Raw genomic sequence first — 27,967 nt, 5'->3', positions numbered from 1 at the left:
ATGACAGACCGGAAATAAAAAGTGCATTTATTTTTAGACCAACAGCTTAGGATTTGCGCACTTTCCACATCGGCCGATCGAAAAACGATCGATCGGCCGAAGATCGAAAAACGATGGCTTGTTTCATAGACTCGATGCGTCCTGCATCCTCGTAGGTGTTCAGCGTCTAGTAGTCCCGTACAGCAAAATGCCTGAAATTTAATTTCACACACCTTTCTACAGCATACTCCGTTCTGCTCTGATATAATGAGCGGATGACGGGGGTCTAGCGTACGACAGGTTTTCGCATTTCCGCTCCCTTCGCTATCAGTGCGAACCCTTTTTCCGCTTAAAAAAATAAAACCATAGCCACTATTGTTCTTTTGATTCCGTTATACGCTGCAATGGACAGACAAAAAATGGCGTTCCGAATGTGCGCATGTCGCCACACAAGAATTGCATCCACTCTATCAGTAAGCACTGGAAACACGGGAGAGAGAATTTGCAGTTACTTGCAGGATCAGAATCAGCTCTCTCAGTGGCTGCCACCGTTAGAACAACGGAGGTAGACTGGGGTAAGCCGTTTAAATTATTTGAATGGCATTTTATAGGAAATGGTCGAAAATATAGTGGATCCAAAAAAAAACTACTTTTCTTGCGCTATGATATAGAGTAATACGTGTGTAGAATGTAATATTTTTAGTAAATAGTATTACTCTACCATCCTCTGCTAGACGTTAAATATTGAGCAGATACAGCAGCAAAAAAAGGTAGAGTAAACCCGGTATCCCTTGGAGGACTCTCCAGTGCTCCAATCGTGGAGTAGTGTACAGTACACATACACTGACTAGACATGCCGGGCCCGGGAGTTCACTCGGACGCGGATTTTAGAACGTGCGTCTTTCTTCCGGTATCGATATCGTCAAGTGCACGTATTCTTAAAAAAAAGTCTGCCCCAAATGAACCCAATCGGTCAGGTTTATCTTCAAGGGTACGCAAAAGTCGAAATATTTTCGCGTAGGCACAATGCCTCCACCCAGATCGGGGTGCTTCATTTACGCCCATCCGTTTCTTGGACCGGCTGCGCGGTGGCGGTGGGTGGCAAAGTCGTTTTGTGAATGAAAACGAAGTGCTATTATGTGACGTGCATTGGAATCTATGATTTGCTGAGAAATCGGAGATACGGAGTGAAAGAGAGTCCAGTTCACAGCGATACGTTAAGCAGGATGAAGTGAAGCAAGTAGCGAAGTATCGAATTTTTCTTTGCATCGTGAAATTGCGGTCTCTGCTCGGATTTTTTGTGGTAGGATTATGTGAGAATTTTAATGTATCCTTATACGACTAAAGTTTCATTCGAATTTGAGTATAGTGGTGCTTATGAAGGGGAAGAAAACGTGAACAATCTGTCTTAAATTGGGGTAGGGCAGTCAACTGGTTTCCACTCGGGAATCTATTTCAATAGACTTCAATAACTGGGCTTCCGGTTCTAGCTAATCAAACGAAGCTAATCCAATTATGTAATCAGCTGTTGCATAAAGAATCCTCAGAAGCAGTAACAAAGAAACAGCGCAGAAAGTGTGTGAGTAAATTAGTGCTAGGTTTCGCCAAGATATGGAATCGTCACGTCCATCGTTAGACTTTTTGCTCGAGATGAGTGAACCGGAGTCACGTTCCGACTCGCCGGCCGATCGAGTGGCTGAAGGGGATGGTACCAATGGTGAGAAAGGGCCGGAGGAGCGGAGTACCCAGAATGAGCAAAATGATGCCGAGGACGAGCAACAGTCCGTGGCGGCCGGCAGCGGTAAAAAGGTACGTGAGATTTTTCCACAAAAGATTTCTGCCGGTTGGCCATGCCGTATCGTGAATATCTTCGGTGGGATTTTAGATGAAAAAATGGCTGAGTATCCAACTTTATAATGGAAAAATAGTTGTCCTTTCCGCATACAAAGGGACTAGTGACCTAGTATTTAATTCAAATTTTTCTGTACACTAGACTGGAGAAAGCGAACAGTGAAGGCTTGAATTTATCATAATTAAATTCCATCCCCGAACGAATTTTCATTATCGTTCCCGTCAGAGCACAAATGTTAATTGAGAAGTTCTTAATTACAGCAGTTGGGCGACGCCATTGCCGTTGTATAACAGCAATTTCGCACCATTGTGGCAATAGCAGGAAATATTTAACTGAAACTCGTCAAGCAAAGCGTTATAATCGTAAAAGCGGCAGCAAAGGACTAAAGAATTCTCGCCAGTCATGAATTTGCAGCCCTCGAGTGCATATTTCTGGTTGATTCCACTCACCGACGAGAGATGTTGTTCTAATTAACATTCTCCAACTTTGAATATGCATTTTGTAGACCCAAAGTAAGTCTGATGAATTTTTATAGTTAAAAATGCCTGAACATTGTGAAGTTTCCCATTTAAATTCTGTTATTCTACTGTCACGTACAATGAAAATCGCATGTTTGGTAAATTTAATAGTTGAGTTCTTTGCTATCGACTTGCCTAAGCAAGCACCCTTCTGTCTCTGTATTTGAAACAGCCTTCAATTTAAATCAAATGCTAGTGCCTATTTTACGTACACTTCTGAAAACCTAAATTTCTCTCTTGCATCGTTGCGCATCAGAATCGAGAAAATGCAGATTTTTTTCCTTTTTTGTCGAAACAGCCGGTAGCAGTGAAATAGTACAGCAATGCATGTTTTTTTTTCTCATTTTGCAAAACCTTTTCTGCAGTCGCAACAGCCGCTGTTACACAGCAAAAAGCAAAAATAATTTCCAATTGAAGAAACATGGAAACGACAACGGATGCATTAAAAAGCCACCTATAGTTTTACCAGAAATAACAGTCGTAGAAATATTTGAATCATTACATGCTGCAGCTTAATCAAGGACAAAATACATTCGAGTTTGACTATTAATGCGTATTACTTAAACATTCCCATTCCAGTAGTGATTTGTCGAGAACTTTTGAAGCTGCCACACAAGTCGAAAAAACGATGTTATTATTTATTCTTACAACAATTACAGGTTACTAGCTGACCCGGCAAACTTCGTCTCGCCTATTTTAGTGTTCAATTTAATAATTTTAAATATTTCAAATTCATTGATTTCATGCGATTTGTTAATATCATTTGAATTGATTGGTTTTATCGGAATGACAACATCCTCGACTTTTGGCTTTTGCACATCACCTCTATTCCGGAAATATATTGAATGCATTTCAGTTATTTTCGTTGTTTTTTGGAAACTAAAAGTGGTCATCTTCGAATTCAAAATGGTGTCCAGGGTCAATGCTTGGCTTCTATACATCATTTCGATTACGGGAATATCCATATGTAGTAGTATTCGGTTATTTTCGGCTGTTTCCCAGAAGTTGCCATTTACAATTCAAACTGGTGTCTGAGGTCAATATTTAGCTTCTTGCATTATTCTGGATCCGGTGATACACATATTGGGTGGTATTTGGTCACTTCAGGCTATTTTTCAGAAACCGTAAGTCGCCATCTTGGATTTTAAAATGGCATGTGGAGACAATTTCTGACCCCTGAGCGTCATTCTGGTTAAAGAAACACTCATATTGGGTGGTATTTGGTCATTTTCGGCTGTTTTCCAGACACCGGAAGTCGCCATCTTACAATGTCTGAGGTCGATAGGTCGATTTGTGGTTTCAGTGCATCATAACAATTCCGGAAATACCCATATTGGGTGGTATCTGGTCATATGCCGCTGTTTTTCGGAAACCGGAAGTCGCCATTTTGGATTTAAAAATGGCATTTGGAGACAATTTCTGGCCTCCGTGCGTCATTATGGTTGAAGAAACACTCATACTGGGTGTTATTTGGTCATTTTCGGCAGTTTCCCAGACACCGGAAGTCGCCATCTTACAATTCGAAATGTTGTCTGAGGTCGACTTGTGGCTTCAGTGCATCATAACATACCCATATTGGGTGGTATTTGGTCATTTGCCGCTGTTTTTCAGAAACCGGAAGTCGCCATCTTAGATATTGAAATGGTATTTGGAGATATGCCAGAAGAAGGAAGGGTGTCGAAACATTATGGACATGTTTGTTATACCTAGAAACATTCACTTGGCAAATTTGGTTATATTTGCTTGATTGGTTCTCGAGCTGTGCGAAATTTGAGTTTCATTTGTATGGGACCCCTCCCTTATAGAAGAGGGAGGGGTGTCAAACCATTATGGATATATTTGTTACCCCTTAAAACATTCACCTGCCAAATTTGGTTCCATTTAGTCGGTTAGTTCTCGAGATAAGTAGAAATTTGTGTTTCATTTGTATGGAACCCCTCCCTGGTTCCATTTGCTTGGTTAGTTTTTGAGATGTGCAGAAATTTTTATTTCGTTTGTATGGGACCTCTCCCTTCCAGAAGAGGGAGGGGTCTCAAACCATCATAGGAACCTTTCTCGGCCTCTAAAACTCCTACATACAAATTTTCACGTCGATCGGTTCGGTAGTTTCCGAGCCTATCAGACAGACAAACAGACAGACAGATCGACAGACAGACCGGACTGCATTTTTATAGGTATAGATGTATTAGCTGCACGTTCCGAATTTTGTTTTTTTTTTACGAGATAAGGCTATGAAAGAACGCATGAAATTTCGGAAGAAATCGCTTAAGCATAGTTTCGACACCGGACAAAATACTTCCCAAACTGTTTCAGCTTATAGAGCCAAATTTCTGCAAATCCCACCAAAACAAAATGAAACAATCATCAAAAGTTTAGTGTCTCAGAGCTCGGCGATAAATGCTTTCTTTCGAGCGGGATAGAGCGACTACACAATAAACTTACGCTATGAGCTGTTGCGGCTGTTTATTATCTACAGTCTGTCGGACGTCGATTGTCGCTAGATTGAGGTAAAAACTTTCTTCGTTACTTTGAAACAATATCTGCTTAGAGTAGAACGAAGAACGCAAACTATTGTAAACTTGAACAAAAAGTTGCACTTCTGGCACTCCCGTTTGAAATCCCTAGCAAACAAGTTATCAATGACAACTACGGTGGGATACATTGCACACACCTCAAGGGAAATCGTATCGTGAAATAAATTCACTCCGGCACCCATTAGGGAACACTTTTCGCACCTTTATGGCGCGGGGCAATCTTCGCTCAGGTAAGACCTAACTAAGATACAAAGTAAAGCTTGACCAACTTTATCTTCCAGCAGAATATCCTTCCATTTTCATTCCCTTTTTACGCCTGTTCTCGAACCAGCCCGGATAATGTCCGATAATTTACCTTATTTTATATGGGATAATTATTCTCAATTACCTCATTTCCTTATGGTAAATATATTCCTGTTTTCTCTTAGCAAACCGTCCTGCTGCTAATGAAAGATATTTATTTTCGACTCCTTACTTGGTTGAGCGTGTCAGAGAGCAATCATGAGCTGGTTCCAGTGAAAGATTCTGGTCAACAATCCTTCCCAAACCTGTTTCGTTTCCTGCAGAATGCAATCGAATCTGTGATGTAGTGATCAAATATTTGGAATCAATGCTCATGTCGAGTGGAGTAACTAAACAATCGAAATTTCAACTGTCCAAATTCGTGTCGGTTCTGCGAAAACTGATCAACAATTGGTTCACCAGTGAACGATCGATTTCCCTGCGCAGTCAATTTTTTACGATCTCATTGCCAAGCACAGAACTTGTAAAGTTGTGACCTTGAGTTGACGCAGGCGGCGCGCCACGCTGTCGAGTCTCACGCGGATCCCTTTATGATTTCGATCTTCATTCAGTCAGTTTTGTACGACGTCGGTTCGGACATGGGTAGGGAATGAAATTCCGGAATGCGTCGCCACTGCTCCGGTGCACCGCGAGATTGCCTATCGATCGGCTACTCCGGGCCGGGCCAAAGAACACACGCGTGTCTGCAGGCCACAAGCGTAAACTCAGTCCTATTTACCTGTTCCCGCACAGAACAGGTTTTGGGAGAAGAAGGCACTGGGGTTTCGTACCTGCTCTATAACACTATACAGAAGCTCCGGTGGAATAGATGCGGCTATCATACTCTTAGGGAAAAGATATAACCGTCTAAGAATAAATCATACGTTAAGATGTGTAAGATAGAAGGTAAATTGATATTACTGGTTCACGTAAATATTAGCACATCGGAGGCAGACATTGAGCGCCACTGGACTGGTGGCAGCAACCAGCGACGACCGCGTCCTGATTCCCGTATCTTTTAACTCGACGCATCAAGTGCGATGTTTGGAACCAATGATGCCCTGGCACGACACCTTATATGGACACGCCCGAGCTCAATGCAAATAAGCAAATCCCGGAGATTCTTTGTCGGAAGATTTGTGTACAACGAAGGTACAAAAAGTGTTTTGTTGGCACACTAGCTATGCTTGGATATCCCGTCAGACGATGCATATTCGTAAGCATGGTAATATTTTGATCTGCTCTGTGCCAATGAGGCGCGAAAAAGATCGACGCGACGGCGACTGCCGCCAATAAGATTTATTGCTGCAACAGGCCCACGTACGTTTATCACCTCTATCTCGTAAAGCGCTGGTAATTACGACTTAGAACGGATACTTAATTGAGCGTTCTAGCGGCCGCGAAGGGTCATTGCATGCTGCTGTCGATCATCGCACCTTGAGCTGCAGTTGTTAATCGATCGATCTCTGAATAGCAAATAGGCAAGTGGGACAGGTAAAATAATCTCCACTAAATTCCATTTCAACTTGCTTTGTTTGATGAAACACAAAAACTCCGACAGCTTTAGCCCGGCGTCAAAGTTATTTCTTTTTATTCCGATCTCCATACACAAACCTTTTTTCTATTCAATTTAAATTTTTACTTTGACGAACAAATGACTGAAACAACAGGCACCACTATACAAGCTACCATGACAGAAGCTGTCACATATGGCATCAGCAGTGTATCAAATTCGGAGAAAATGTTATTATCCTCCAATGCGAACGGGCTTCCACAATGACCGACGGTTTATTTATGCATTCAGGTAGTAGCAAGCACCGATAGAATTCTTTCGAACTACTTATTGCTTCGATTTATGCGCCGTTTCTGTTGTGTGGACGGTTTGATTTGATATTCAATACACTGCGGGAAAGTATGTGCCTTGCTCGCAGACTCTGTGGTATTATTGAATTGATGGAAGGATTATCTAAGATGTGGCTTTTAAATTCATATAAAAGAAAACAGATTTCATTTAAATCATAACTTGCTAGATTTATTACTGTGCCGTTTTTACAGATAAAATAGTTTGTCATTTGTTTACTCAAGAAAATGTCTAAGAAAAATCATAGACGAAAAACGAAAACGAAATGAAAGTTATGGTAATTTAGACCAAAAGTACAATACCAACACTTGAGCTCAGTTATTAGAAAATGAATATTAGTTCGATCACCTAGATATTGTGGTCTGCGATAAAGATTTTAGAATTTGAAACCGCCCGCAAATTACGGATCAGAGCAAAAATCAAAATAAAATACCAGTAAATCGTAAATTGATCCTTGTTGCCAACAAATAATACAAGGATTGAGAATCCAAGTAAAATCTCACTACGCCCAAATATATGCTCTGTGTTACCTTACCAATCAGACTCACGCCGTGGTGGCTCGTGCTGTATCAAGAAGTTGTCGCCATGTTGCTCGGTTTTGGGCTGTGTTTCGCCAGTTCCCCAGGCGACTCATCACCCGAAAGTCTCCTTCGATCTGGTCGAGCCATCGTGCACACTGCGCCCCCCTATTGACCGGCGCTTCGCAACCTATCGACTTTCGCCAGGTGTGCAATGGGGTTCTCGCTAAGCAGCGCGTCACCATTCTTCGTCATCCTTCTGTACTCCACCGTAGATAGTCCGCAGCACCTTCCGTCCGAAAACTCCACGGGAAGCGTTGCCTGCTCGATTCCGTTGAGGACTACCGGTCTTATCAGAGTTTTGTACAGTGTCAACTTCGTGCGTCTTCGCACTCGACTCGATCGGAGTGTTTTCCGAAGTGAAACGAAGGCTTGATTTCCAGCCTGGATGCGTCTCTGGATCTCTTTGCTGGTGTTATTGTTGGTGGTCACCAGAAACCCCTAATACACAAAGTCGTCGACCACCTCAAGCTCATCGCCGTCTACAGAGACTTGAGTTGGGAGGCTGATGTTGATCTCTCTGGAGCCTCTCGCTGGCATATATTTCGTTTTCGATTCGTCCGGCATTCAATCGGGCATAAGTTTTCTTCGTCATCGCAAAGTTACGTGTTATCATGTCAAAGTTATCCACGGAGTTGAACAGACCTTGTGAAAATCTTGCCCCTCGTGTCGATGCTTAACAGCGCAAAGGAAAGTCCATCAGCTTGTCTTAACCCTCTGCGAAATTCAAAGGGGCTCGAGAGAATCCCCGAAACACGCACGTTGCACATTACTTGCGCCATTGTGGCCTTGATCAATCGAGTCAGTTTATCTGGAAATCCGTTGTCGTGCATGTTCTGCCATAGCTATTCTCGATCGACTGTATCATAGGCCGCCGTGAAGTCGATGAAGGTGTGATGTGTGAACACGTTGTACTCGCGATATTTCTATAAGATCTGTCGGATTGCGAAGATCTGGTCCGTGGTGGTCGGGCTCCCAAGAAGCCCGCTTGATAGTGGCACACGAACCTCCTGGTAACGGAACAGGAACTGTGACAGTATTGGGTAGGCGGCATTGTTGTGCAAGATACCGCGGTAGTTGCGGCACTCCAGCTTGTCGCCCTTCTAGATGGGGCAAACGACTCTCTTCATCCAATCGTATGACAGTTTTTCCTAATCCCAAATCCTGGAAATGACCTATTGCATCGCTTTTGTTAGCGCTTCTCTTGCATGTTTAAAGAGCTCGTTCGGCAGTCCGTCAGTTCCTGCTTCGCTTCTGTTCACTGTACCGTCATTCAGGTTCCCATCGAAGTACTCTTTCCACCTGTCGACCACCTCGCTGGCATCCGTGAGAAGGTTCTCATCTGCGTCGTTGCACATGTCGGCTTGCGGCACATAGCCTCTACGAGACAGGTTTACTTCTCATAGAACTTCCACATATCACTGACACGGTACAGCTGCTCCAGCTCCCGATGTTCACGATCCTCTTGCTGGCTCTTCTTTCGTCTGAAAATCGTGGTCATGTCGTTCCGTGCCCGTTTGTAATTGGCCTTGTTCTCTTTCGTTGACCTGCTCAGGTATATCGCCCAGGTCCGGTTCTTCTGTCATAGCAGTTTCTGCCACTCGCTGCTTTAACTCCTAGTGTCACCGTTGCGGTCTCCACGATAGCTGTGCGAATGCTGCACAGCCAAGCCTTTCTGCCGTGGAAAGCACCGCTTCGAGCTGTTGCGCATATTCCTCCGCAGTCTGGGAGTCCCAGAGCTACTTGATGTTGAACCGCGGGGTTTGGCGATGTCGCGCGTGGTATACGGTCGACAGTTTCGGATGCAAAAATACCGCAACTAGGTAGTGGTGTGAGCCAGTATTGGTACGTACATTTGTAAGGTCTGAGAAGAGCCGGGCGTCGATGAGAACATAGTAAATTTAGTTTGCTGTACGGAAAAAAGAGTTCAAATGAGCTTGTTTAATATTTTTTTAAATTTATTAAATATTTATCAAAAATTTTGTTGAAAATGCATTACACATTGAAATCTGGTGTTATCGAAATTTTTGAAGTAGAATACTTCTCTCAGGAAGTTCGGCTACATAGGGATGTGAAATGAAAATCTAAAACCGAAAAAAGTGAGAAATATGTCCAATTTTAAATGCTAATAAATCGGCTGGTATTCGATGGATTTCCTTCGTTCTTACAGCAATAGATTGGAAAATCTTCTAAGATTCTTGCCAGAAGAATATAATTGTAATTTTATTATTCACAATATTGTACTATTGAAAATAGCCAAGCCTTGTCAAAACTAAAAATTCGACCTCTGATTGGTCGTTATATGATTGCTTCCCAAGCACGGTCGACAGAATTATATACCTTGCAACTGAAAACATGCTATTTGGCCTATATAAGAGCCTGTTTCAGCCGAAGCCGAAGCTAATAATAGTTCTAGACAGCGACAACAGCAGTCGTCCTCCCTTAGCAGCAGCACTAGCAGTGCAGTGGATACCAGCGATGGCGGAAAGCGGCCACAGCTGTGGCGTAGCAATGAATAGCGCACTAGTTGCAGCGGATTCCAGTAACGATAGCAGCTGGACCAGCTGATGCAGGGACTGTGGATACCAATGGCAGCGTATAGCGGATAGCGAACTAGTTGCAGCGGATCTCAGCATCGATAGCGGCTGATGCAGTGAGGCGCTTTAGTCATGCAGTCTGTGCGATAGTGGGCACTAGCAGGGCTGGAATTCACCTCAGTGCAGACAGAACCACACAAATTTGTACACAACACATTTGCCGTCAAACCGTGCGTGCCATTCCCGATATTTCGTTTGTGTTCTCTTCTCCCCATTCGCTCTTTTGTATTTCTTTCGCACCGAAAAAATGCGACTGAGTACACTTTGTGCTTTTGCCAAAATGTGCGACACCACACGTTGTGTCTTATATTGTGTGTGGCCTGGTTCAACGGTTATCGGATTTGACAAACGACCGATTATAGTTTTTTTGAAGTAGAATACTTCTCTCAGGAAGTTCGGCTACATAGGGATGTGAAATGAAAATCTAAAACCGAAAAAAGTGAAAAATATGTCCAATTTCAAATGCTAATAAATCGGTTAGTATTCGATGGATTTCCTTCGTTCTTGCAGCAATAGATTGGAAAATCTTCTAAGATTCTTCCAAAATGAAGATAATTGTAATTTTATTATTCAAACTATTGTACTATTGAAAATAGTTAAGCCTTGTCAAAACGGAAAATTAGACCTCTGATTGGTCGTTATAAGATTGCTTCCCAAGCACGGTCGACAGAATCATATACCTTGCAGTTTAGAATATGCTATTTGACCTATATAAGAGCCTGTTTCAGCCGAAGCCGCTCGTGAAAGTTCTAGAAAGCGACAACAGTAGTCGTCCATCCTTAGCAGCAGCACTAGCAGTGCAGTGGATACCAGCGACAGTGGATAGCGGCCACAGCTGTGGCATAGCACAGTGGGGCGACTCCATACAAAGGCTGGCAAAGCAAAAAAAGTTTCGATAAATGCGACAAAAACTTGGTATTTACATAATTTTGGGGCGCTGAACACGAATTTGGCATCCATTTTTTGTTTGGGGCCGTCCATAAAGCACGAAACCCAATTTTAAATATTTTTTGGCACTTTCTTCCTTTTTATAGAATTATATGTTCTTTGACCACAAGTAGTGCCACCGGGCGTCTTCCCCATTGAAAAAAAAAAAAACGTTATTTATGGACGACCCATCGAACTAAATAAATTTTAAATACATATATTTTTTTAAATAAACTGAAACAATAAAAGTAATACAAACTAATTACAAATTGAAAAAGTCATTATCATCATCATCTTCCGCTGTGATCGCTTGAGTCTTGTGTTGAATTGTTTCCAGAAAATTTGAAATTTATTATACTTATCAGCAAGAAAAATCTCTTTCGCTGTAATTTTCATTTCTTCTAGTGATTTTCGATGTTTCATTGTTTCATATATATGTTATCTTCCTAATCAGGGTTTATGGTTGAAAGAGGACATTTAAATACATGTATAACACGATGACTTGACAACTTACTAGACAGTGAATTGGGTGGTGCCGCTGAAATTGAAGGCTCCATAATAAATTTCAACAAATTTATGAATTTGAAAACCAAGGCACTGGAATGACACAACGTTCTAAATGAATACGAAAAGATGCGGAGTGCGACGACTGTTCTTTGTTTTACCTAAATTTTGAATGTAGTCACAACCGTGGCAAACTGCGGCAACTAAACTTTTAAGCTACTTTTCTACCAAAAATCAGGTTTTTTAAAATTTTTTTTTAGTGTCAGGGCTACTATAATTTTTTTTTTATTCTGGCTTATTTTCCGTCGGTCTATTTCCGCCACTGTTGTGGCCAATCACCGACGCCCAGGGAGGCGACTCCACACCCAGGACCCTAACTCACGACCCGTTTATTAACGGACTGGCGCCAACGGCTTTACTTCCTCATGCGATGGAAGGCGTGATCCCAGAGATTTTTCGCCTCAGAAAATCTCCCGGTGTCGGCTAGGATTGAATCCAGACCAGTTGGGTTGGTTGTGAGTGGATCACGCCACCTCACAACCATCGACACCTATGTCGGCGGTGGGATACGAACCCAGGCGTCGAGCGTGGTTGGCGGAGACGTTACCAACCACACTAGGCCCCCGCTGTATGGAAAGGGTTTGTTTTGCACAATATTTACAACAACTTTTCCTTTGACGTCAAAAAATCCAAGCTATCCTTGAAGCTACAGAGCGTTTCAAAGTAATGTACTTTTTACAAAAAAAAAAAAAAGACAAAAAACGTCAGTTCGCCAAGCTTTGAAAAGTCATAAAAAATTCAGATTTCATGATGTTGCGCCCAAATTTTGGAATTAGACACTTGAATGATATAGCAATAAAGGAAAAATATTATGAAACAGCTAACGAAAAAAAAATTTTTTTGGCTGATGGCCAGCGATTCTCCACTGTGCATAGCAATGGATAGCGCACCAGTTGCAGCGGATCTCAGCAACGATAGCAGCTAGGCCAGCTGATGCAGGGGCAGCGGATACCAATGGTAGCGTATAGCGGCCACAACTGTGGCATGGCTATGGATAGCGTAGTAGTTGCAGCTGGTATATCTGACCATGAAGCATTTATGCAATAGTTGAATGAAAGTTGCAATTGCAGCAATCGACCTTTTTCAAGGCTACTAATTGTATTTGGAAGAGCATAATATATGGTTATTAATAAACTGCAACTGAGGTTTAATGCTGCTGCAAATGCACAGCAGTATGATGTTTATTACGATTTGTTGATACTGTGCTTAACAAGCGGTATATACGAAACGAATCCGATTTAGAAATGACTGACACGCAAGCAGCCGGGTTATCTTTCTTGTAAATGTATTCTACTTCAACCTTGCGGTCGTGGCTTTGCACACAAACCTCCTGTGATTTTTTTTTTTTTTTTGGTTTTTGCACTTCATTCGACTCCTACTGGAATATTTTAGGAGAAATTATTCCAGTGCTGCTCAATGGGTTAGTTTCAAAACTAAAAATGGTTTCTTCCCGGAAATAGCCGCAATATGTCTCGTACATGAACAGTAGGGTGGCGATAGAAATCGACTTTTCGAATTTTGTTTAAAAGTAGGGCTCAATAGTTTCGTCTTCGAAAAAAGTTCCCATACTAAACTTCAGCACAATCTAACTTCGGGAACACGAAAGCATTATTTTATGACCAATGAAAAAAGAGCACAGGTAGTTCATAAATTTCTGAATATCAAATAATTCTGATGCGAAATGTCTTCAAAATGCATGAAACATCGAGATCTGGTGTTATCCAAAAACAAAAAATGAAAAAATCGATCGGTTAAAGTTTCACTTTTCGACTGAGCGAACTTCTAAATGCGACGAAGGACAGTTTTTTTCCATACAAGTCATTACCACCCTAATGAACGGTATAAGTAGTGAATGCATGTAGCGATTGTATATGAAGACCGCGATAGAAACATGTCTGGACGTGTGTAATATGTCTTAAGAAACACGTCCACGCCATTGAGAATCGTGTTTAAATGAATTCTCAAAAATGTATATGGTCCTTTTTTAATTCTGTTTCTCTGCTATTTTTTCTACCTGCAACGCAATGCAAACTGCTCAAACTGAAGCTCTTTGTTCTCACGCAATGTGTCACAAAAAGCAACACAAAGTGTTGTTACGTTCTACCGCTCTTGAAATTTTTCTCACTTGGTGATATCTTTCATAGTCATTTCGTTTTCGCTCTTTCTCTTTGTGCCTGTTGGTTGTCAAAATGTGTAGGTACCGTTCTCGTTGTGCCTTGACGTAAAATTAACACACTGAGCGCAATGAATGTGCGAATGACAGCCCTGGGCACTAGTAAATGCATTCAATGAAAAGTTGACTTTTTTTGACAACACGTGAGCCGTCTAGTTTTGAGTGTTGAATCAGCATTTCACTGTTTATTTTATCACAAGGAATACTTTATTCACACTGTCAGTGATAACGCAAAGATGTAATCGGCATCTTATCCGATACTAAATTGAACAACAAATTGTCCTTTTCAGGATGAAATAAAAACCTGATGATTAAAGCGGTAATATTTTCTCTTGAGTTTATTTACATTTTTATTTTGTAAAAGTTATAAATTTAACTTTATTTCCGTGTCTCAGAACGTTCTGAATTATCTTTTCCTTCAGTCATGAGCACGACAACCGAAAAAATTTCATCTCAAAATTCAAAAATTGTCAAGCCCCAATCATGACAAGCAAATTACTATATTATTGAAAATGGTCAATCCTTGTTGAAGCGTAAAATTCGATTGATCTGATTAGTCAACGTTTATTTACTAGAAAAAATGACTGACACGCAAGCAGCCGGGTTATCTTTCTTGTAAAAGTATTCTACTTCAATCTTGCGGTCGTGGCTTTGCACACAACCCTCCTGTTTTTTTTTTCAAAATCTCAGTCTCAGCTCGAAAACTATAGAAGGTCGAATATTTAAAGAAAAATGTTTGTTAGATAACACCAGACCTCGGTGTTCCATGCATTATTAAGACATTTGGCATGAACAAATCGATCTCGACAATTTCGTGAACCTGTGCATTTTCGACTTGGTCAGAAAAGTGAAACCTTCGCCGAACATATTTTTCCTGAAAATTTAATTAAACCTTGCCTTCAAGGAGGTGTTCATGTCATAATTGATGATAAGGCAGTAGAATTGGTAGATTCGATTCCCATGTCGAACAATACGATCTCTCGACGTATTCTTGACATGGCTAATGATGTCGAAAGCACTTTTATTTCTCGAAAGTATCCAAGATTCGTTCCTTTGCAAACCGCTGCCAATTTCAGCAACTTCATTTCAAGCTGATCGATGATTATGTAACCGAAAACAATATTCCATGGGACAATTTGTTTGATGTTTGTACGGACGGTGCGCGGAAGCTATGGTAAAAAATATTACAGGAGTCCTGGCAAGAACTCAGAAAAAAGGCAACAAAATGTGATGCCAGCCAATGCATTGTTCATCGTCATGCACTAGTTCTGAAGAAACTGTTATCATTTTCGACCTAAAAATTCTCGATTATTGAAGCGTTGTGTTAAGAAATGGGAAGTCAGCATTCTTCGTTAGTGCTCCATACTGGAGTATGGTGGTTGTCTAGTGGAAAGACGTTGTCCCGCTCATCAGGTTAGCTTATTTGGCAGATATTTTCCATAAAATAAATGATCTAAGGATTTCACTACGAGGCGAGATAATAACAATCTTCAGAACAAACAGCAAAATTTCGTCTTTCAAGGGAAAAGTTAAAATTCGGGGAGAATTGTTAAAAAAACGAAATCTGGGCAGCTTTCCAAACACCCAAGCAGAAATTACATAATAGAAATCATCCAAAAATTTCCACGAAATGAACGAGCATTTGCAAGTAGGGATTATAGCAAATAAAACCCTTCTAGTTGAATATTTTCGAAATGCTTTGATTTGTTGGAGAGTTTTGAATAAAACGTCCCCGATGAGTTCCACAGAAAATCGAAGAAATGGCGAAACGAAGCCAGAATCATTGACGTCAGACGAATACGAACGCCAGGTTGATTCGACATAAGATACGAGCATGAAGGAGAAATTCGAATCTAAAAAATTGCTGGAAGATTTTTGGTGTCAGATGAAACATGAATTGGGAATTTTGTCCGATTTGGCTCCGCCGGTTTGGGAGCCCCTGCTATAGAAATTTGGAAAAGTATTGCTGGCAATTAAGGCAATTAATTCTAGAGTTAGCCGTTCCCAAATCAAAACAAAGCAAGTGCCTGAAAACAGAAACGCATCTGTACTAGTTCTAAGCCAATGAATGATGACATCTCAATTTGTGTTGATTTTGACGTTCTGATAAGAAGTATGGAATGTATTTATCTTGAATACAATCATTCTCTGGAAAAATTCTAGGGGGGGCTGAAGCCCCTAGCCCCCCCGTAGTTGCGCCCATGAAACTCGATATTTGGAATGTGAGGACTCTACTTGAACCGGCACGAGCAGGATAGAGAGCTGCAGAAGGTGAATGTGGAGGTTGCTGCCATACAGGAGGTGAGGTGGCCGAAAACGGGAGAACGCGATTTCCGGGTAGTAGATCGTGCTTATTGGGAAACAGATGAAGCGTGTCATTAGATGGAGGCCGATCAGTGACCGTATATGCACATTGGGCAAATTTTTCAACTACAGCCTGATAAATGTGTACGCACCGACCAACGATAAACCTGATGAAGAGAAGGAGGTATTCTATGAGCTTCTGGAAAAGACGCATAATGGGTGCCCAGGACACGATATAAAGATCGTCATCAGGGATGCAAATGTGCAGGTTGGGCAAGAGAAGTTTTTCCGCCCGTGATTGGTAGAGAAAGCCTTCACTTGACTACGAACGACAACGGCCTAAAGCGGACATTACACGAAGCAAATATTTGCTATTTTTCTTACGAATTTTATTTGCACAAAACAAAATCCGTACCAAAAATAGCAAATGTTTGCTCCGTCTAATATCTGCTTAAGGCTTATTGTGCCGTGTCAAATAAATGTTGTGAAAAAAAACGGCCTAAGGCTTGTCAATTTTGTTGCAGTCAGAGGTATGGCTTTCTGTAGCACGTCGGAATATACGTAAGCACACCTGGAAGCTCCCGAATAGAGAGGCCTGCTCTCAGATCGACCATGTTATGATTGGTTGCGGCACTTTTCAGACAATACAAACGTCAGGTCGTTTAGAGACCCAACGTTGACTCGGATTCGCGTCCTGTTGTCCAACGTATTGAAATCCAGAACGAAAAAGAATAAACAGTTGAACATCCAGCGGCTATCAACTGGAGAAGTGGCTACAGAGTACCTGCAGGAGGTTGATGAACAGATCGAAGGTAACCTGAATGAACAGCGGAGGTATATCCACAGTACAATCAGAACCACAGCGGGAGAAGTGTTGGGTACATCTGCGACAGCCACGTCCAATGAGCGGTTTGACGCCGGATGTCAACGAGCGACGGATGAAAAGAACCGCGCCAGAGTTCACATGTTAGTCACGGCTGTGACTCGCCAGAGTGTAGGAAGATACCAGGAAGCTAGAAGCTAGAGCTGCTGAAGAAAGACTCCATCGCCAGGAGAAACGACAGCATTGGGAGCGGATTCTTCCGGAGGCGGAAGGTTGCTTCTCCAGGCACGATGCGAGAAGCTTCTACAAGAAAATTGATAGAATCAGGAACCGATACGTGTCAGTCCCTGTCGTGTTCAACGATAGAGAGGGAAACCTGATTACCGATAGAACGGAGGTGGTCAGGCGTCGTTGAAAGGAGCAGGACCCACCATCCATGAACGAGGTAAAGAAAGCGGTGAAAGAGCTAAAGAACTGAAAGGCAGCTGGTAAGGACGGCATTCCAGCAGAACGCTTTAAAATCGGGAGCGAACAGGTGTATCGCGCTTTACACCGGATCATTCTGAGAGTGTGGTCCAATGAAGAATTATCCTCGGACTGATTGGAGGTTTTCAACCCTCCACTACGGACCAAATGTTCACCTTGCGACAGTTCCTTGATAATTTCCGAAAATTTAACTTGCAGACTCACCATTTGTTCATAGACTTTAGGGCAGCGTACGATATAGTTAAGAGAAATAAGTTATGGTGAATTAAGCTCGAACATGGTTTCCCAACAAAACTAATTAGGCTGATACGTGCCACCTTTGAAGGCTCTACATCATGTGTCAGGGTAGCCGGTGAGTTATCGGACTTCTTCGTGACGTTAGATGGTTCGAAGCAGGGAGACGTGCTGTCAAATTTATTGTTCAACATCGCATTGGGGGGTACTATGCGGAAGGCTGGCGTGCAAAGAAGCGGCATCACCATTACGAAGTCTCACATGCTTCTAGGTTTTGCGGACGATATCGACACCATTGAAATCAACCGTATCAACCGTAGAGCAGTGGGAGAGGCTTTCGGATCTCTCAGGAGGGAAGCTGCCAAAACGAAATACATAGTGGCTGGTAGTAAGCGTGGTAGTTGGATGTTGGTGCTGAAGTGGTGTTAGATGGGGAAACTTTTGAAGTAGTCGACGAATTTATTTACCTGAGTACATGAGTGACATGTGACAACAAGGTTAGCCGTGAGATAAAAAGGCGGATAGCAGCTGCAAACAGCGCCTTCTACGGATCACGTGACCAGCTGAGGTCTTGCAGTCTGCAAACTAGAGATGGTCGGGTTTGATGTTTTTCAAGCCCGTACCCGACCCGAACCCGAATTTTTTTTCGGTCGAAACCCGAGCCCGACCCGAACCCGAAACTTTTTTTTTCGTTCAAACACGAACCCGACCCGAACCCGGAAATTTTATTTCTTTGAAACCCGAACCCGACCCGAACCCGAAATTGTGAAACTCGAACCCGACCCGAACCCGAGATTTCATAGATTTTACAGTCGGGTTTCGGGTTTTCATACCCAAACCCGACCTGAACCCGACATTTTTAAACCCGAACCCGACCCGAACCCGCAATTTTTTTTTTTCACAAAACCCGGACCCGACCCGAAACCCGACACTTCCAAAAATTTTCAAACCCGAACCCGACCCGAACCCGTCGGGTACGGGTCGGGCTCGGGTTTCGGGTTTGAAAACCCGAAACCCGACCATCTCTACTGCAAACCCGTACTAAACATGCACTCTACAAAACACCAATCCTTCCCGTGGCCCTCTACGGCCATTAAGCATGGTCGTTGAAAGTGGCCGATCGACGAGCTTTTGGTGTTTTTGAGCGTAGGATTAGTTAAGCGGATAAAACACGGCAGCTTGTAGTGGGCTGGGCATGTAGCTAGAATGCCGGAAGAACAATCAACGAAGACTATATTTAGCAGAAATCTCGATAGACGCCGTCGACTTCTAGGTAGGCCCCGCACTCGTTGGATGTTTGCTGTCGACGAGGATGTCCGTGAAACAAGTGTTACGGGAGATTGTAGGATAGCAGCCCAAGACCGAGTGACATAGCGACGTATTATGGATTCGGCATGGGATCGATAATCGGTCTGTCGTCGTAAAGTAAGTGTGTTTAGTAACTTGAAATTTCACTTGGGATTATTTTTTATCTTTTTTTTTTGTCATTTAGAATTTAAATTTTCGATCCTTTTTGATTCGCTTTCTAGTTTTATTCTTTGTCATTCAGTTTTTACCAGTTTTGGGTTTTATTTGAGATCTTTTTTTTTCTTTGCTAAATTTACATATGTTACAACAAATTTATTTTTTTATCAAACTCGTTTTAAATGTTATACTCTTAGCTTAGAATATTTGTTATGCCTTTTAAGTTTTCCTTAGTTTTTCAGCCCTTGACTCCTTTTGACGACTCGAATCTTAAATCGGTATTAGTTTCTACGTTAGTTCCATTTCATTTTGGCTATGAAAATCAACGAAAAATTCATAAAAAATTAAATTTGGTTCTTTCCAGACTTTTATAATGGCAATTTGTATTTGATTTTGTTTTATATTTTTATTATTTCGGTGTTTATAAACAATTTTATGTTAATTTGGTCTGCCTTTTCGGTGCTTAATATTCGTTTCAAGTGATTTTAAATTTAATTGGGGATCATTTTCTATTTTCAAAACTTCAGTCATTTTGAAATAACAATCTTAGAGCTTTGTAATGTGCTTCCCCTTCTTTCATTTGAGATTAGTTTCAATTTTAGCTTTAAAAAAAATATTTCTGAACGATTCTCAATTTATTTGAAATTATTTTTCATTTTCGCCATTTCTAACAAATACATTTTAAAACTAACTAAGCTTAGGGAATATTTTTTTATTCTTGCTTAATAGCGGATATATTATTGTGAAATTTCAAACTCAAAATTCAAAATAATCTGTCATATCCTGTTAACTTTTTACCTTTCGAAAAAAAAAACGCATTAATTTGCAAGTCTTCACGATGTTGTAAAACTAGTACCGTGTTCTAAATCCTATCACCGGCTATACAAAGCAGATCCAATGATGCCTACTTCAGCAAATTCCAACAGCAATGTCGAGCCTTTTTTGGCCAGCAGTTGAAACCCGCACCGGCATCAAAACAATGTTGAATCGGGCGGGCAATTCATCAGATACCCACTATACAAGTACAAGAAGAACAACTGGCAGCAGATCGGGTGATGGCAGAGCGTTCGGTGTCGTTCAAACGCCCGACATCGCCGGAATGTGGGTCTCGGGTGCGGATTTGTCACATGGCCAGTACAAATGGATCGTGACAAGAGTAGAGATGGAATAGCGCGCTTATTTCCATTTTCCTATTTTATGCTTCGTGCGGTCGTCTATAATCTGCAGAGCAGAGCAAAGCCGGACGGAGCGGGGTATGCTTTGAGGCTATCAGCTGAATGGTATCACATTTGCGCTATTCATTCTACCGTACCCGAGTTATGCTAGATTTCCGTTCCTATATGCTAAGCGTGACGCGATACTAACGGTCAAAGTGACCATGAGTAATGAGAGGTTCATTCAAGCAAAGAAGGGGTTAGAAATGGCGAATTGCGATTCCGTTTTCTTACGTCCTCAAGAACGTGAGCTTTTCTTTAGTTTTCAGATTTGTGCATTTACCGCCTTTTCAAAAAGGGTAAGAAAGCTGTATCGAAAATTTGTCTGTGACATTTAAGCATAAGCTGTACGAAGAATTTCTAACAATGTGTCTTAGGCAGCTTGAGCAGCGTTACCCGACTTGACAGTGGAAGAAAATAGGACTACAATGAAGCATTCAGTCGAGTTTAGTGACATTGTAGAATGAAATAAAACGTAACATTTCCAAAGTTGATTCCTAGTTTGGTACAGTATATCAATTGCATATTTCTACCCGGAAAGGAATCACCCAAAAAACCTTTTTCGTATCACAATTCCAATCAAAATTCTTTAAATTGGACAGGTTAATATCTCTCCAATTGAGGAATCTAACAAAACAAACATTTGTTGCTGTTTGTGTCTCAAAATAAAGAAAAATCAAATATGGAAAAGTAGCTGCTTTCGAGCATCGTAAAGTAATTGATCGATGAACCGACGGTTAACCACCAAAGAAACATAGGTATCTCGTTACCTAAGCCATATGTTGACTATTTGTTCCTAATATTCCATATAAGGGCACTACCATTTAGGTTCCCTCGATTGCCATTGGCACTGTCGACAATCGGAAAGCTTTATTCCGGATGTTTTGCGTTTAGGAACGTGGCTTACAGCGATTGGCGGCTTTTAGGCTTTGAAATCGGGACTCCCGCAACCCGAACTTGCCCACCGTGAATAATCTGTTCACGGTGTGGTAGGTCATATTCCCTATTCCTATTCAGCCAAGACACAATCGGTACGACACAACAAAAGCCCGTAACGAATGGAACATAAAACACATGTGGTTGGTTGGTAGAACTCTTGGTGACACTCGAGACCTTTGGCTTGGCGAAGGGAACCCGCCAAGCAAACAACAATCGAGAAACGGCCGCTTGGACTGTCAAATAAATAATTTAGATTAATTCAAGAGTCATTTTTTGGGGGATAAAGAAGCATCGTCAGGCGGATAATTTAAGTGAGCGATAAATTTTCCTCTTCAATGTATAAATAAATATATTGTCACCGTACCGGGTGATAAATAGAAGATTAATGGTTCGCCGCGGTGTGCCAGTTAAGCTAATAGCTTGTTTGACTGCCCAGGTGGTGAGGATAAATGTAATCTAAAACAGTTTGTCATTAGTTGATTTTGGAATGCATGCTGTGCTTTGGGACGAAAGTTCTTTAACCTACAAGCCATGTTGCATTTCAATCTGATAGAATTCTACACCAAACCAGAGTTATTACAGTTTTTAGGAAGGTAAATTGAATGTTAGAACACTGTTACAAATTTACTCACAATTACCGAATTAAAAATCCTTTAAGTCAGTATTCCTGAGTCGAGCCTAAAATAAAGTTGTCAGAACGTTGCTTAGCAACCAATTCCTCAAATGTCATTTCATTAGTAGTTATACCTCAAGTCATGGCAGGCACGAAACGAGTTGTGATTGAAATCGAAAAACAGCGGGCTTCTGAGAAATTCTTTGCATACTTCTCATTTAAGTGAAATCTTTCATGCGAGTCTGGTCTGGAACGCAATCTAACCGATCTCGGAATTCCAATATCAGCAGTAAGACTTCGCAGCCGCCTACACTATGTAAGCTTTGTTGCATCGCACGTTGCTGCACTTTATTGAAAGAATGTTCTACTGTCTCCTCTTTTATGCGGCAGCTGTCACCCACGTTGCTATCAACAAGGTTCAACCGAAAGGAGGGTCGAGGCACGGCTGTTCGTGTGCCGACGATTAATTGAGCAATTAATTTTCCTCACTAGATTTTGCTTACGCTTCGATCCAACTGCAGTCACGGATAATGACTTGCGTACAACCTTGTGCCAAGCTCATTTGGAACGGCTTAAGTGGGTAATTGTACCAAACACTGGTTTAGATTGTATTAATTTTTTTTCAGTATCTGTTTACATTTTTTTTCTCAATTGAGGCTTCCGTAATGTTCTGTGTGTATTGTTTGAGAGTTAAAAATTTATTTAACATTGTTTAGAACAGCAAATTTGACCGGAATCTGGCTCTAAACTACCCTACACAGTCGGTAAGCAGTCATTGAACCAAGTGACGATATCGCAGACACATCGCACCCGCGCACGTAATTCAGTGCCGACGGAATGTCAACCCACGCCCTGCACGAAGCACTCGACTGCGCTTTCGCTGCTACTGTCTGTCTATATCAGCGTTGGATCAATTAGTTTGCTTTTTCTTCGCCGGTCGCCGGCATAGTCTCCCATCATCCTCACCGGCTCCGTCACACAATCCAATCATTCCGATGTTTTACGATTACGATTAATCACAGTTGACAGAGAAGAGACAGAGAAGTTTCATAGCGGGCTGAATAAAAGTAGCCTATATTTGGGTGCTTAGCAAATCTCTGACAGATTCTTTTCCGAATCCCAAAACGATGAACAATTGTATCAAAGTTTATTGGTACTTAAAAATAAATTGAGAAAAAATTGCATGACCCTCTGCAAGACCACCAATCCGTACAATTCAGTTGAGGCTAAGACAGGTTCAATTAACCTTGTAATTTGTGTTTGATAAATTGCTCTAATCCGGCAGGAAAACTATTCAGTGCTTGAAACTGCTCGGCTGATGAGAAATTGATCCAATTAAACTTTTAATATTTTAGCTCGTATACAAAAGAGAACAACCACCGATAATTAGCCGTTGTGATAAAATTAGAATCTATTATGAGAAATGACGATAAAATTAGGTCCCCGTTCACGATAATAGGCATTCCGGACAATCAGCGGAAAATGAGAACCCATGGAAAACGTGACCGCTTCCAGCAAACACTGAATTATGATAGAAATGGAACGGAGACTTATGTGGCCAAATAGAGGCAGACCGCTTTCTGTCGAGAATTTTCATCACATTCAATTATGAAACCCGCATCGACTCTAAGGAAACAACGAGCGTTGGCAGTTTTACGACTTGGAAGTGGAAGAAAAATTAACACCCTGGCTGAAAACGTATACTGCCGCGATGACTCGCCCACTATGAAGAACTGTCCCTCCTGGGGGAACCACAGTTATGAGGCCGGCTGGCAGCATAATACTTATATAAACCCGAAGCGAAGGGAAATAACTTCTCTGCAATTGAAATTAACACATTTTTTATGATTGAGTCATAGGAATAAAGGTTCCCCGTCCCGCAAGGGACGCCCGGCAGTGCACCGGTACAGCTTCTGCAACTTATTCCAAACTGCATCTGGATTTTTAATGAATATATTTTATTCCTCTTCCCTTTTTAAAGTGGAAAACGTCACCCGCAGGTTAACTGAAACTTCAGCCTGACAATCACCTATCATTTATTCCAATTCTTTCTTACGGATATTAAATTTTAACTCTGCTTATGAAACCTGAGGGCTACGCTATTTTCATTTGTGATTCACACGCGTTATTTTTCGGTTGAGCCCGTAACTGTTTCCTCTGAGGGAAAACGCAAGATGGAAATTTTTCAGAGGTGTTGATACATATGCAATGCTTCTTGCCAGAAGACCGCGTCTGTCACCGACATTTGTGGCACGTGGCGATGTCTCAACAGGATGTTGAAAACATGGGCGTGATGATTGTCACAGTAATGACATAGATCGAACAGCAATTCGTTTATCTAGCAGCGGCTGAAGGAATAAAATATGAGTGCACATGCTTGTAATGATTTAGGCCCGATTTATGATTTACGTGTTGAACATTGTGTAACTGTGTAGTCATTAGAAGCAACTTGTGTCTTTTTCCTAAAACTCTCTTTAAATTAGCAAAATAAATTATCTAAAATAATTTATTTTTATTTTTACCAGTTTAAAAAGTGCTTGGAAAACTGTTCTAGCAGAAACAACTCTTTCTGGCCATCTAACCTAGATCGATTTTGTGAGCCTCGCCAACAGAAAAAAGCGCATTTCCATCCAATCATAAAGGGTGCTTGTGAATTATCCTCATCAGCACACTTAATGAGCCCCCGCGAATTGCAATCAATCCTCTCCAGAAAATGGGTGCAGGGTACAAGGTACAAAAAAAAACGTCTGTTGATTTTCTCTCCGCTGATTAATAGCACCTCCTATTAATGATGGCGCACTTTGCTTGGTTCTGCGACTACCGCAGCAAGCACGACAGCGACGGTGTCGTAACAAGAAAATCATGCAATTTATTGTTTGAGGTCTAGATTACCCATTCACTGGGGTTAGAGAGATTGCAACCATATGGGATGTCATCCATCTTTGTCAAAGTCTGTCATTATTGCCAATCTGAAAAAATCGCTCACTAGGTGCATGAGAAAGTATCACATTTTAAAGCGAAACCGATTGATTTTATATTTTATCACCGTACGATCATAGCACCGTTAATAAGTATCCACCTCACACACGCATGGAACTTCTCTACTACTTGCCGTTTATCGTGCGTGTGGGCCCTTCATCGACGGAGTGAATGCCTAAACAGATCCGTGGATTGGAGTTGGACCCGCCGCACACCGTAAGTGGGTAGCCAAAACATACCATAGGGCAACCAACATCTCAAGTATCATCAGCTTGGCTTATCTTTTCTAAGCAACGCAGGCACGAAAGCTCAAACGTAAACAAAAACTCTCGATGTTTCCTCTTGTTGTGTTGCACCATATTCGGACGTTTCCTCGAAGGGCGAACGATACCGCTTAATGATTGGGCTTGGGATGAGGAAGGAAGACGGAAATATCGAAGAAAACGGGAGGAAAAAACAACCATCATTTGTGTCGCTGCCAGCATCATCAAGTCGAACACATGGAGTTACAGTTATTGGATATCAATATCGGTATTTTCCAAGGAATACGAACCAGAAGCAGCAGCAGCAGCCAGGAACAGAGAGCGGTGCAATTCGACGCTTGTTGGGTGAGGAAAGCAAAACTGTTCGCGATTGTCGAAACCGACGTTCAGTTCAGGGCACTTGACTTTGCCTTGCCGCGCGTATGATGTAGCGAACTGGCTAACGACGATGGTGACGATTGATGGGATTTGTTATGTAAATTACTTCTTCATGGTGCGACTATTGGATTACGCAAACGTGACTAAACTGTATTGTACCACGGGTGAGCAATATATTTTTGTGTTACGACCAGTTACAATCCAAATGATATATTAAAATCTGTTATAATGGGGATGCAATGTTACAACTTGTTAAAATTAAGTCGTTTGCCAGCTCATTTGTTTTGAGTATAATTGAGGCCAAAATTAGCAAAATTACGATAAACCAAAATAAAATAGACTTGAATCTACATCCAATTAACTGAAAGTGAAAATAACAATCTGTTAAAAACTGAGAAAAACCTAATTCATAAAGAACTTATTCAAGAAGAGTGACAAATATCGAAAAAATGACTCGAACAAAATAGTTAACAACGACAGCGAGATACCTCCGTATAGACAGACATATACAAAATGGGATCCTGAGCTGACATTTCCTTTTGAGAATGCAATTCTACTATTTATGCTGCTGATTTTGCTAAAAGCGACACGCAATTATTTTCGGTAAAAATTATTTTTCTCTATCTTCATGTTTTCCAAATAATGTACGGTGCCGTAAACATGGTAATTTTCGTAATGTTGTCGTCCGGCATCCTTACGACATGACCGGCCCACCGTAACCTATTGAATTTTGCCAGGTGTGCAATAAGGTTCCCGCCAGGGGGTTCATGCGCCGTCGTCATCCTGCGTCTGTACTCCACCGTAGATAGTCCGCAGCAACTTCCGTTCGAAAACTCCAAGAGCGTCGATTCTGTAGAGGACTACCGGTCTTATCAGGGTTTTGTACAGCGTCAACTTCGTGCGTCGTCACACGCGACTCGATCGAAGTATTTACCGAAATGAAAAGTAGGCACGGTCGACAATCACCAGTGACCCCAAATACACGAGCTCGTCGACCTTCTTAAGCTCATCTCCCTCTATAGACACTTGAGTTAGGAGTTGTCCTCCTTGGAGCCTCTCGCTCGCATGTATTCGTTTTCGACGCATTTATTCAGTCAAGCGAAAGTTTCTTCTGCCGTCTCAAAGTTACGTGTTATGATGTCAAAGTCATCCCAGAAGCTTAACTGTTGAACAGACCTTGTGAAAATAGTGCCTCTCGTGCCCGCTCTCCGGATCACACCCTCAAGGGTGATGTTGAACAGCAAACAGGAAAGTCTATCACCTTGTCTTAACCTCTTACGCGATTCAACGGGCTCGAAGGTATCCCCGAAACACTCACGTAGCTCATCACTTCCGCCATAGTGGCCTTGATAGGTCGAGTCAGTTTATCCGGAAATCAGTCGTCATGTCTGCCATAGGCCGCCGTGAAGTTGATTAAGATTTGATGTGTGAGAACGTTGTACTCGTGACATTTCTGTAAGATCTGTCGGTTTGCGAATATCTGGTCCGTGGTGACACAAGATCCCATGAAGCCCGCATGGTACTAGCCCACGAACCTCCTGGTCCGTGCGAAGGTTCCCAACCGCGTCGTTGCCTCTGCTACACCAGCCGTCCTCGACAGGCAATGCGCCAAGCCTCTTCGCCGTGGGTAGTACCGCTTCGAGCTTTTGCGCGTATTCCTCTACAGCCTGGGAGTCCCGGAGCTGCTTGATGTTGAGCCGCGGGGTTCGACGATGTCGCTCGTGGTATACGGTATACAGTTTTGAGCGCAAAGATACCGCAACTAGATAGTAGTCCGAGCCAATATCCGCACCACGATCTGAGAAGAACCGGCCGTCGATAAGAACATGGTCAATTTGGTTTGCTGTACGTTGGTCGTGTTCTCCAGGTGGTTTTGGGTATGTCCTTTGAGGGAAAGAATGTACTTCGGACTCGGATAGCTGCGAAGTTGACGCATCGCTGGTCGTTGTTGTTCAACACGGTGTGCAGGCTGTACGGGCCGATCACCGGCATGTAGATGTCTTCTTTTGAACGTTCATGTCCCCGATGACGATCTTGATGTCTCTACGCGAGCAGCTATCGTAAAGTCTCTCCAGCTGTGCATAGAACGCTCAATGCCTTTAGAGATAGCAGTTACTCAATGCCTTTAGGGATAGGAGTTGCTGGGCATTATGCTTTGGACAACTGGAGTCTTTTTTATGTCAACAAGTACGGTTGTACTGCTGGTACGCACTGTCCAGCCGTTTACCAACCAACAAAAACGACATAAACCATGTAGAAAAGTTGAAAATATGCTGACGGTATGTAACGGTATGCAAAATGATGTATTACTCAAATATAAAAATAAATGGCTAGAACATAAAGGCCTCTAAATCACATAAGAAAAAGTTTTCAAGAGATAGAACCAAAGTGTCTTCAGCAAAGTT

At 41.9% G+C, this 27,967-nt stretch overlaps 1 protein-coding gene across 1 annotated transcript in view; it reads left to right on the top strand.

Annotated features, from left to right (window-relative positions):
- The first annotated feature begins 846 nt into the window (after positions 1 to 846).
- The window catches only part of LOC129723617 (breast cancer anti-estrogen resistance protein 1), a 135,631-nt gene continuing 108,510 nt past the window's right edge, over positions 847 to 27,967 (top strand). Inside the window, exon 1 of the mRNA XM_055677947.1 lies at positions 847 to 1,788. Within this exon, the coding sequence (XP_055533922.1) occupies positions 1,591 to 1,788 (198 nt within the window). The 5' untranslated portion in view covers positions 847 to 1,590. The remainder of the gene's footprint in view (positions 1,789 to 27,967) is intronic.

The sequence above is a fragment of the Wyeomyia smithii genome, chromosome 2, assembly GCF_029784165.1.
Source record: "Wyeomyia smithii strain HCP4-BCI-WySm-NY-G18 chromosome 2, ASM2978416v1, whole genome shotgun sequence".
Classification (NCBI taxonomy): Eukaryota; Metazoa; Arthropoda; class Insecta; order Diptera; family Culicidae; genus Wyeomyia; species Wyeomyia smithii.
The sequence above is the reverse complement of the archived record's forward strand: the minus strand, read 5'-3'. Positions and strand labels throughout refer to the sequence as shown.